At 37.7% G+C, this 11,914-nt stretch overlaps 1 protein-coding gene across 1 annotated transcript in view; it reads left to right on the forward strand.

The window, feature by feature from the left end:
- The window catches only part of LOC104410650 (type II inositol 3,4-bisphosphate 4-phosphatase-like), a gene marked incomplete at its 5' end in the record, with an annotated part of 76,009 nt that overhangs the window by 7,023 nt on the left and 57,072 nt on the right, over window positions 1-11,914 (forward strand). Inside the window, 3 exon segments of the mRNA XM_010020886.1 lie at window positions 1,803-1,980; window positions 6,656-6,868; window positions 11,887-11,913. Of these exon segments, the coding sequence (XP_010019188.1) occupies window positions 1,803-1,980; window positions 6,656-6,868; window positions 11,887-11,913 (418 nt within the window).

Here is an 11,914-nt window from a genome sequence, read left to right on the forward strand (position 1 = left end):
CCCCCAATCATTAGGAGAGACAGTTTGTACAATTCATTTTGTTGAAATATTCAGAATTCTGACCTCTGTGCTCAGTGGTACAGCAATTCATGTAGTGGACTGCAAATTGGAGACGCACAGTGATTTTGATGTGGCTGGTAGCATGACTGATCATGGCAAAGTTTCACTGACTCAGATGCCATTCATCCTGACTGCCTCCACAAAGAATTGTATCTAAAAATAGAGACATCATTGAATTTTGTTGAAATATTCAGAATTCTGACCTCTGTGCTCAGTGGTACAGCAATTCATGTAGTGGACTGCAAATTGGAGACGCACAGTGATTTTGATGTGGCTGGTAGCATGACTGATCATGGCAAAGTTTCACTGACTCAGATGCCATTCATCCTGACTGCCTCCACAAAGAATTGTATCTAAAAATAGAGACATCATTGAAAGACAGAGAAATAGGCTGGGGTATTGTGGGATTTGTGACTGCAACTTAGCAAAGTATCTAAGCAAGAGGCTTAATTTTAAGACTGCTTGTTTCTATCCTTATTTGGCAGAAGGCTTCAGCCTTTTAAGTTGTAAGGAAGTGGCTTCATTTGGGCTTCTGAATGTGCCTTGCCTATGTCCTTTATTGAATCAATTTTAATTTCTAAATAATTTCTTATTGGGGGAGTGAAGAGATCTGGGAAAAGACTGAAATGAAAAACAGCACATATTGTTCAAAGGATTGCTCAAATTTCAGGTCTTAATATGTGAAATTAAGAAGGAAATTAAAATGGTGGGGAGAGGGTAGAAGAGTCCAAAGGATGTATGGTAAAATGACACAAGAGAAAAGAAGGGATAGGCTTACAGAAACAACTGGGCAATAGCATGCATGTTGCTCTGGCATTAGTAATGTTCCAGGAGTTACTTGGTTACATTTTTTCCTTCTTAACATTATAGGTTAACCTGAAACTGCAGAAGGTTTTGGTTAGTTTCTCTGGAAGGCTGAAGTAGGGCTTTATAAATGGAAGGATTAGGTACAAGAGTTTTAGGTGGGGAGATGTATACTACAGTGAAGAATCAGTAGGTGTGTGCAAGCTGTCTAAAATGGTATTTTGGAATAATGGTATAAAAAGCATATTGTATAATTAGCAAGTGTTGGAGACAAAAAAACAAGGGGTAGGAATGCAGAAGAATTGCAATAGTTTGCAAACAGTTAAAAGTAGAAAGCTTGCAGTATGCATTTGTGTGGTTTTGTAGTAATTAACTACCATACCCTATTTCTGTGTCTTTTCTTGGAAATGAGACACATGCTTTTTGTTTGAGATAACTTTGGCTGTTACCACTTCCTGAGCATCACTGATGCTAATCAAAACATAGTGTGGGCCACCAATCAATTAAACATTAATGGCTTGTTTTGAAAGACTTAACGAGGTAGGTAATAATGTGATGGGGAGTTCAGTTGGAAAAATAAGGAGCCTAATGACCTTTGTGATTATTAAGTGACTTGGTCAAATCTTTCATTTCTCCAGAATTACATTTTTTAAAATAAATAAAAATCTGTTTTTCTTATGTTAAGATCCATCACTCAAAGGGATGATTAGGTTGAACAGTGCTGCTTGGACCATTTGGTGGTGGACAGCCTGTTTTCCTCTACTGTTCAAGCAAGAAGTTGTTTTTAGCCTTAAATAAGGATCATTTCAATGATATCAGTGAGGTTTAGGTATCTATCATTGTTTGCAAAACCAGTGATAAATTTTTAGCACATTAAGCATCACTATTAATAGCAGAAATTATTCTGATATTTTGTGACTCTTTCTCTGTTATTACAGTACCGGGTACCAGTGTATTTACTATTCACCTGAAAACACAGCCAAGGCAAAAGAAGTTCTCAGCAACATCAATCACCTACAACCTCTCATATCGAGCCATGCAGACCTGCTGCTTAACTCTGCAAGCCAGCATTCTCCAGACAGCTTGAAGAATTCTTTAAAGATGCTTTCAGAAAAAGTAAGATTCAAATCTTCACTGCAATGGAAAATGGAATAACCAAGTCTCTAACTACTGGGTTTTTTTTCCTGCATAAATTGACTTTCACCACATCAGCAAATGTTAAATAAGCTCTGCTAAAATAAGCTTCAAAATGTTGCTATTAGAAAAAAGAATATTATTTAGCATTTCTGTAGGCTTTCTGTGTAGAAAATTAATGAAATCTATAAAGGTTGTCTTTATTTGAAAGTATAATTAATTTCATGTGTGTCTGTTATCCTCTAGTGGCCACACACTGGGGTTTATAAAAAAATAGATTATTGTAAATAATTTTGCTGCATGATAAATGGTTATTTTATTTGTCTTTCTTTCATACTTCAAACTCGAGCTTGTGGGAGGTAGCTCAAAGCCAGGTTTGAGCTAAGGTTTAGAATGATACCATGATCAGAAATGGTGATTCGGTCTGGAGGGAGTAGTTGGCACCAGGAGGTCTCAAATTTTAATTCTCTTTCTCGTATTATATTCCACTGTAGCTGTAGGCTTTTCCTCATCTTAGCTTCTTTAGCTCTAAATTAAGGAAGATAATATTTTCCACCTGTCTCTCAGAGTGATACTGGAGATTAGCAGAAGTCTGAAGTACTTTTAAGCATATGTTATCTTACAGAAATATTAAGCACTATAGCTCTGACCAGAGGGGCTGGAAAAAAGTATCCTATCGTTTCATGGGCCATACCTTCTGTAATGTGATCTCAATATGGCTTAATAACACTATCAATAATCATTTCAATATATCTTCAGCTATTGGGAAGTAGCAATCCCTGTAGTCTGTTGAGCACTATTATCGCAGCGGTACATCGTTCAATGGAAGAGTTTCAAATCTGAATATTGAGCTCAGACACATGCTGTGAAGGCATTGCATTGGAGCCACGGGGGAGATAAACGTTGCTCTTGGTTACAGATGTGTAAATCCACAGTAACTCTGAGAACATTGGAGTCGTTGTGAATGTCAGGTACAACGTAGGAAAGTAGAATTCAGCCTGTAGATTAAGGAGGATTTGGGGGGATGGGTGTTGTAGCAATTATAGCATACCTTTCCATGTCATAGCATGGAAAGGTATGGCCATTCTTAGCCATTTTTAGCTGCATGTAGATAAAGTGGAGCCGCTCTGTTAGTGCTTTGTTCAAAGCATGACAAAGAAATATACATGCAAAAGTTTGAAGAAATACACATGCAAAAGTAAAGCAAATCAAACAAAGAAGTGTTTGTTCTGAAGATCCAAGACCCAGTTGCTAAGGAATTTGTATGTTGGCTATAGCCACTAGCTTTGCCCTTCCCACCTTTGTCTGTCTGGGCCAGAGGACTGGATGGTTTCAGAGTGGCTGCAGGCAGCTGTGATACTAACTGACTGCTTGAGCCATGGCCTATTGGAGAGTCTGGCCACAGAGAAGGGCCAAAAAAGGCAATCCATTCAGTTTGGAGAAGTCAGAGATATTTTAAATTTACAGTTTTTCATTTAGTTGTATATATTCATATCAACTTTTCAGGGCCAGAATTAAATTGCTGCTAGTACATGAGCACAGGTTCCCAGATGTGGAAGCAGGAGTCTCACCTGACATAATCCACCTACAGCCCATAGTTTCTATCTATCCTTTACCTTTTGCTTGGAAGAGATGAATCCAGTTGTCTGAACAACTGCTGCATGAATGATTGGATAGCTTCCCTGGCTATTCCCAAATTTACTCTGAGGAGAAGACAGATACTTGAGAAAAAGGGTGGGACCATTGCTGAGGAAACTAGTGTAGAGGCACAGCTGCCTGTAAAGAAGAGAGGAGGTCTTTCATTTGAGGAGGAAAACCCAAGAAACAGCTTCAGAGAAGGACAATATTAAGTTTCAAAAACCCAGACTGAGTGAAACCACACTGTGCTGCAGTTGAGTCCCTCATGGTTAACACAGAGCATCATCTCGATATTCTAAGATAACCTATCTGTCCAGTACGGGAGAACTAAGACTAAAGAAGTGTCCCTGCTTATATTTAAAGTAGGTTGGTATGCTGTTCTGAATAGAATTATGTGATGCCTACCTATATTCATATGCATATGAGGTGCTTCTCCTCTCCCACCTTTTGTATACATTTTATAAGTAAAATAGAAATGTTCTCTTACATTTTGACTTGCTAGAAATTTAGAAATGAAGCTGCTATTTGAGGAAGTTGTAAAAATGATTTTTTCTGGTGATTAAATTCCTCAAAAATATTAAAAAGGGTAACACTTTATTTTCAGATAATGTTAAGCTTGATATAAAGAGTAATTCTTTCTAAAAATATTAGGTAGCGGTGAGTATATCTGAGCTATCAGTGAGGTGAATTACAGTTAAGTATTTATGTTAGAAGTGGAAACACTGGCTGCCTGGCTTGGAAGTGGAAAATTAAATTATTCCACTTACATTGAGCTTATTTTCTCATAGTAAGCATGGTTTTACTTCTCTGTATGATTTGCAATTTGCTCTAGTGTTTTCCTGAGACTAACCTTTTATCAATGCTTTCTGTTAATTGATTAAGGAAGCCTTTAGCTGTCGACAAATGTATCAGCATCTGCAGCTTGCAGAAGGCTTGATAAGTTCATTTTCCAGCTATGCCTGTCATTGTTTGCAGAAATATTCTTTGGTCGAGTATCTAAGAGAAATTGCGAAGTTTTCATTTCTTTGTATAGACTTGTTTTGTGATTTCAATACAAATTTATAAATAGTGATGTTCTGCAAATTTAGCAGTACTGAGCTGAAAGAAAATGCAGCTGAAATGTATATTGTTGTTAAACGAATGGAATCCCTGAATGGAATTTAATTACAGAAGCATTTTAGTCTTTATGTGGAAAAACGGAGGTTTGCTTCCATGGCAGTTTGCTTTTTAAAATGGATTTTCCCTATAAAATGTTTAAATTAATTTAAATTGCTTAAACTTTTCAGGTAGTTACCTAATATACATTGCAGTCATAGTGGGCATTCCTTACTTAAAGTCGTCCATTACATAAATTTTCTGAAATTTAAAGCTCTTTTGAGTCTTACCATTCCTGATGCAGAGACCTGAAACAATCTCAAGCAACTTTGAACAGAAAGGGAGGCATGAAACCTCAGCAAAACCATGATGTTGTCATTTCTAAGGACAGACAAGCAAAATAGTTTGGACGCTCCCGATACGGAACTGTAAAACAGTCTTGAAGATAAGTTCTGCTGTTACCATGCAACTCCACAACTCTCACTTTGCATCTTCTCTATAGAAGACTGGTAGGGCTTGCTAGCAGGATTTCCCAAAGACTGTGAATTCTCTGAACATGCACCATGTGGAGGCTGGAAATGTAGAAAACTGAAATTGTCCTATAGTACAGTTCAGGACTATCATGGGGTGGTCCTGGAGGGCTATGCATAAGAAAACTGTCTCTGTTTAAGCACCCTTTCTGTCAGCCACAATGTTAATAAAGAGGAGATGGAATGGATCTGATAAAATTGCCAGGGAGATGGATAGTGTTGCCAAGCCTGATCACTAGAGAATCCCAAATCAGGTCTGAAAGCGGTCCTGATGTTGGTTTAAAAAAACAACAGCTTAGATATCCCTAAGGTTCTTATTTTTAAGAGGTTTGAGTTTTATTCTGAGCAAGTTTTCAGCCTTTCCCTGTGGAAACATTAAGAATAAAACCACCTTTTTCCTAAATATTGCAAAAATGGGGAAAAGCAGAAACTTCTCAAGCAGGCATCTAAAACAGCAGCCAGAGCTTTAAGAAAATCATCAATTATTTAGAACATTGTGGTCTAAATGTCAGTAAACTTTTGAGGGGGTATAGAGGCAGGAAAGTAAGATAAGTTGAGGAGGACTAGAGGCATACAAAAGGGCAGCAAGTACTAGCAAAAAAGGCATGCCTGGCAGACTGGTGCCAACATCAAGTGCTTTTATGTGGAGAGGGTCTAGAGGTGCTAAAAGCCATATGGAGAAAGCATTTTCCTTTTCTTGTTGGGGTGGAAAGGAGATAAATACTGAAGAGAGGTTGAAGGTTTTTAAAAAAACAGTGAATTTCAGCTGTCACAGTCAACAGGAAGGATTGAGAAAAATGATGCAGTGATTGAATAACATCTTCAGAGAGTCTAGAAAAACTACTTCAAGGTTTCCTCTCTTTAAAAATAATTAAACTAAAGCTAGAAATCAGGTTGTTTTTACCTGCCCTGATATGTGAGTTGATACCAATGGGTACAAAAATTTCTCTCTGGAAACACTGCTTTTACAGGTACTGCAGTCTCAGCAGTGTAGTGTGGTGTGTTTTTATTGAATTTGTTAATAACCTTTTATGTGACACTTATTCAGAAATTATTAAGCAGTGGCTGATTACTCTTGGAACTGATCCTTGTAGAGGTTCGTCCTTGCAGGCAAATTCTGGAACGCAAATAGAATAGGATTGTGTGAAAAGATAATCATCTCTATGACAGATACTGTACTTTTGTGTTAATCGTAGAACAGTAGGATTGTAGAGTGTGATGATATCCCTATACCCCTTGAATCATTCCTCATTGTACCTTTACTTTGTTTTCTACCTCTCAGGCCTGCCTGAAATCAATATCCACTCCGCCTAAGGGTAATTCAGTCTCATAACAGCTGTGTTGCAGTATTGCATTCTTTGGTCTAACCTCTTCATTCATGTATTTTTTTCCAGACAGAGTTATTTGTGCATGCATTTAAGGATCAGCTGGTCAGAAGTGCCCTTTTAGCACTGTACACAGCTCGGCCTGGCTGTGTCCTCAAGAAACCAGCTGTGCCTAGAAACAGTGCAGAAGAGGGGGGTGATCTACAGCATCAGGATCATCCTTCTCAGATTAAAAGACAGGACTCTATACCCCATCATTCTGAATATGATGAAGAAGAGTGGGTAAGTAGTCATAAACTCTTAATTGCTATTCAATCCTAAACCCCTATGAATCGGCGTGAACAAATAAAAGCCCTAAATGTCCTTGTCACATACTGTTGTGGGGGAAGACAGGACAGGGTGCAAAACTGTGAAAAACTGTCTTTCAGATACAGTACAGATTTAAAACTAACTTGAAAGAATTTTCCCAACTAGATTGTGCTTCTGTGTGGCTCCTTGGTTGTGCATGTAACAGCCAGAATATCTTTTTGCCCAGACAGGGAAATAGTCTTTGGTCGTTCTTAAGTTCTTTTTGCTAATTAGGCAGATTAAAGGAGACTAGAGTAGTATATGTTATTCTGAGGGAAAGTCTTTTCTTTTCTTTCTTTCCCACCCCCCACCCCCCAAAAGGCTGAATATCAATAGTTGAAATACATATGAATTAACTCTAAGCAAAAAAGAACTGTTTTCACTTAGACCCTATTCTTAGAGGATGTCTGAGATTGCATAGAAGAATTACACGTGGCTTTTAGATTTTAACGTTCTTAGCATATCTTCCAAAGATTTGTATTATTTATATGGTTGAGATTTTGTAAATTAATTATTTTGGTGGATGTGTTCATAATAGATGTGCTGCTTTGTTACATGCACCCTGAACTCAAGCTATTTTTATTCAGTTCAGGCTCATACTTTCAGTTCATTACTGTATTCTCATAAATGTAATGGATGCCAGCATATTAATTGCTATTGTAAATTATTAATAACTTGCATGAGCTACAGAACTTGCACCTAAACTGTAATTTTTATCCATACCACAAATAAGGGAAGAGGAATAAATTTCTTCTAGAGAAAGACAGTTATCTCTAGCCCCATGCATTAAGTAGTCATGAGATTTAAACAATAAATAGTTAATTCTTTTATTTGTCTTCTGGTTTTAGAGCCTTGAATTAACTTTTTCATGTTTTCTCAACAACCTGATGGGCCAGAATGGTGGTTCTTTCCTTAAAATGAAACCCAAAATGTTTGTTTTCAGCTGCTGAAGCATTCAGAGAAACAAATATCACAATAGATTTGATAAAAGGGAGAAATTTTGCATTGGAAAAGTAGCATTTTTGTGCAAGCTCTATTTAGTACTGTCATTTAGCTTCTCTGCAGAGACACTAGCTTTACTGTATTTCATTATTAATTTTTTACAAAATTTATTTCTACCAGGTGTTTGGTCCTCATCTGTTAAAACATATAGGCACATTAGTTCACAGTTCATTTTTTTCTTTTTTCTGCTGAATTAGTAAGATTAGCTGCTTAATTAAAATAAAAGGTATCCTGAAGTATTTTCTGAGTTAAACTGAGTCAGTTATTGTCACGCTTGAGACAGTATAAATATTAAAGAAATTTGGTTGTTTTTTTTTAAATCTAATAGATCAGGTTTCCATTATTTTTCAGTTCTTTCTGTCAGTCTAGGTAATGAGTAATGCTAATTGTAATGATCAAATTGTTATTAGCATGATGAAAAGATAAAGAATAAATGCATATAAAATATGAAAAAGTGCTTATTCTACTCTCAAAGTCAACTATAAAGGGAAAAAACTTTGAAATACATTGCTTTGTGTGCACAGTATACACTTTGTTGTTTTGTTTTTTCCCCCACTATTAGTAAGTGCTAGAGTTCCATTTTACAGTTGGATTTTCAATCTTAGTTTTGCCTGAATTCTAAACCAGTGGCGTCCAGCAATCCTTTAAACTAACCCTTTTCCATCCACTTCCAATGACTGCATTACCTTACAAACCATCACAGAAGTGAATTCGAGGCAGTAGATGAGATCTGCCCCTTTCCCTGGCATCTAAATTTACCTGTAAAGAATAACTCCCAATTTCTTAACTGTGCAGGGTGCCATTTCACTGAGTGACCAGTGTTTTCCAAAAAGCCTCCTTCTCAATAGCAATACTGTGTTGCATCTTTCTCCTTTGATACCAAGTGCAAATATTCATCCCATAGTAACTGACAGTAGTACACATAGGCAATAGTAAAGCATTACTGTTGAAGGAAAAATATTTAACTTGAGAGTTTTAGACTGCCTCTGGGTAGATATTCTCTTCTCCTGCCAGCTGCTTCTGCTATCCTAGAACTTCCCTGCAGGAGGGAACAAAGCATGTTGTTATGTATAATGCAAGAAAAGGTGGGCATGTTGCCATTTGGAGCGGTTTCTGCTTTACATTTCTGACTGACAACATGGTTGGAGCTACAAAGAACAGATAAATTCAATAAGTTATGTTCAACTACTGACACAGGTCTGACATACTGGCCTGTGTGCAATATATTCCATTCCAAAGCACTGTCACATCACAGGAGGGAGGGCATTAATCATGCACATTAGTTAAGATACTTGCTTTATACAGGTTCATTTTAAACGTCCTAAGAAAAGTGCTCAGCTTTCTGTGATGACAAGGCCTAGCTTTTTGTGGACATCATTCTGAGTATGCATGCATGCATGCCCGGCAGTGCCACAGCAGAGGCAACAAGAGAAGCGCAACTGTGGCCATTTCTAACTAGCAACACCCACCCACATGTGCTGGGACTCATTAAAGTCCTAAATGGCTTCTGAAATTTGAAAGAAGTAAAAGATGTCAGTGTGTCATTGCCTTGTCCCACTAGGTTCAAGCCCTTTGCACCTTCCCTGTCATTGGCTTGACTTTTGATCTTAAAGAAGCAGTAAGGAGAAGGAACAAGAGACCTTGTTTCTCTTGTTCTTTCACACCATGGTAGTAAACTGACCAGCCAATTAGATCCACAACAACTGGTGGGAAAACTGGTATCAGGGGAGAAGCATCCTGCTTAGGAATCTAGGGTCATAGTACTTCAGTGTGTCAAGAAATAAGACTTATTTTCTTCTGATCACTCACATCACACAGAGGGCTTACAAGAATGTTTGTTTGAGAGGCTGTGGGTGTTATTTTGTCCTTTAACCTGGCACGTGCTGTAGAAAGGTAGTTCTTAGGCAGATTGAAAATACACCACTTACAAAGGTGAAAAGTGGCTGTAAAATGTGCTTGGCTGCAGGAAAACATTATGGGAATACTACGGTATAGCAAAGAATGCGAAATTGATGGATTTTGATTGCAGAGAATAATTGGGAGTCACTTGATTTTCACTGACTGGAAACTTCATTTTTACGTGAGAATTGTTCTTACCAAACTACAAAATTTCAGCAGCATTCTTGGCAAAATGTGGCCATCTTTGGTGCAAACAGAATAATGTCACAATGAACGGTAGACGCATCTACTTTTTCTGTCTGCCTATAATGATGTCTTCTAACCCAGGAAACCTTCAAGGTGGAGAAAAAGGACTGTGGGACAGGCTCTTGCTCCCTCTCACATGCCCATATGTAAAAAAGCCAGATATATGATAATAAGAGTGAGCTTTCTGTTAACAGATGTTTATGAATTTTGCTTCTAAACCCTCAGGGGATGTTTATGTGAATATTGAATAGACATCATCTCAATGTTGGGCTAATAGGTGGCTTGAAAAGAGAAAAGTGTTCTTTCCAAAGTGAATTAAGGGCTTATATTCATGTTGCTTGTGCAATAACTCCAGATGCTCATTAAGAGCTTAACACTCTTTGTGTTGGGATTAAACTCCCCCAGCAGACAAGAGAAAGGGAAATTACGTTGCTGCGGCGACACTGAGCAACTGTGTTGCTGTACAGATTCCGAAAATACAGTTCAGCAGTCTGCAGGCCCGTGTCGTGTCCCTCAGGATAGGATGCCTGCTTGTCAAGGGGTGTGCCCTCAAGTGGAGGGAACAGGGAAAGATCCGATTCCTGTAGTCAGGATAATGGCCTAAGACGTGTGGCATGTAATTAAAAATAAATCTTAGTTTAAATTTTTGCCTTAATTCTAACTTTGCCATCACTAAACTTGCAGGTGTTACCATTTCTAGGGAACTGCAGTATTTCTCAGGTTTCGGTTTTCTTGAACCTTCTTTCTTAGTGTCTTTTGATCTCCAAGTTTTTCTCCTCAAGGGTTATATATGTATAATGCTTGCGGCTGTTATATCATAAAGTAGAAAGAAAACCAGTGATATTATCTTCCCATTTTTTAACCTTCAAGCAAACTGGTTGCTCTGCATTAGTTTCAGAATGACTCAGCATTAAAACATGTACATGGTGGGGTTTTTTGTAGGTTTATGTTCTGGGTTTAGTCTGATTGCTAGCCTTGTGTACAGCCTCATTTCTGTACAGCTTGGTTGTTTCCTTTTTCTTATTCAGCTCCATATAAGTAGGTGCAAGAGCTTCAAATTCTGCAGCATCCAGCACCTGAAGGACCCTTCCTGTATCTGTGTTCCGTAACAGCTTTGTCTTTCACTCTGTATTATCTCTCTTATTCTCTGTTGTACAGAATTTGTTCTATCATTCTGTTACATCTGTAATCCTCATATTTATTATAAACTCAGTTAAGCATGGTGATTGCAGTTTGTGTGAGAGGTGAAGAACGAAATTGAAATTGTGTTACCTAACAAACGTGTCATGAAAGCAGGTTTCTAATTCTAGGCTTTTAATTTTACATTTGCTTTAACAGAGTAACTGATGTAATAAAATAGAGGGTATGTTAAATTATCAAAAAGAAGTTGTCAAGTAGTATGGCAAAACTGGCAGTTGCACAGGAGGTTTGATCTGGCAAGGCTTTGGATGTCTACTCTCTTACTGTATTATTTCAAATAGACAAACTGCTCAGTTTGCTGTAATTGGACATGAAACCTTGCACACGTTTATGTGTAGGCTTTGAAGTACGTGTGTTTTACAGTGTCTAAGAACCACGAACAGTTTCAGTTCAGTCATTTACACTGCAAGAAAAAAAATCCATGAAAAAGGATTAAGTTGGTAGTAGGCTAAAGAATGATGACACCTAATATGCTGACACCTAGTACAGTAATACTTACAGTAATTCGCACATCTCTGTCTCCACTTTAAGGTGTTAATAAGAAGTTAGTATTGTCTCTGCTTTTAATTCTTCAGTAATGTGCAGTAATAATTATGTTTTTTCAGGACAGGGTGTGGGCCAATGTGGGAAAGA

Source organism: Nestor notabilis, unplaced genomic scaffold (assembly GCF_000696875.1).
Source record: "Nestor notabilis isolate BGI_N333 unplaced genomic scaffold, ASM69687v1 scaffold5418, whole genome shotgun sequence".
Classification (NCBI taxonomy): domain Eukaryota; kingdom Metazoa; phylum Chordata; class Aves; order Psittaciformes; family Psittacidae; genus Nestor; species Nestor notabilis.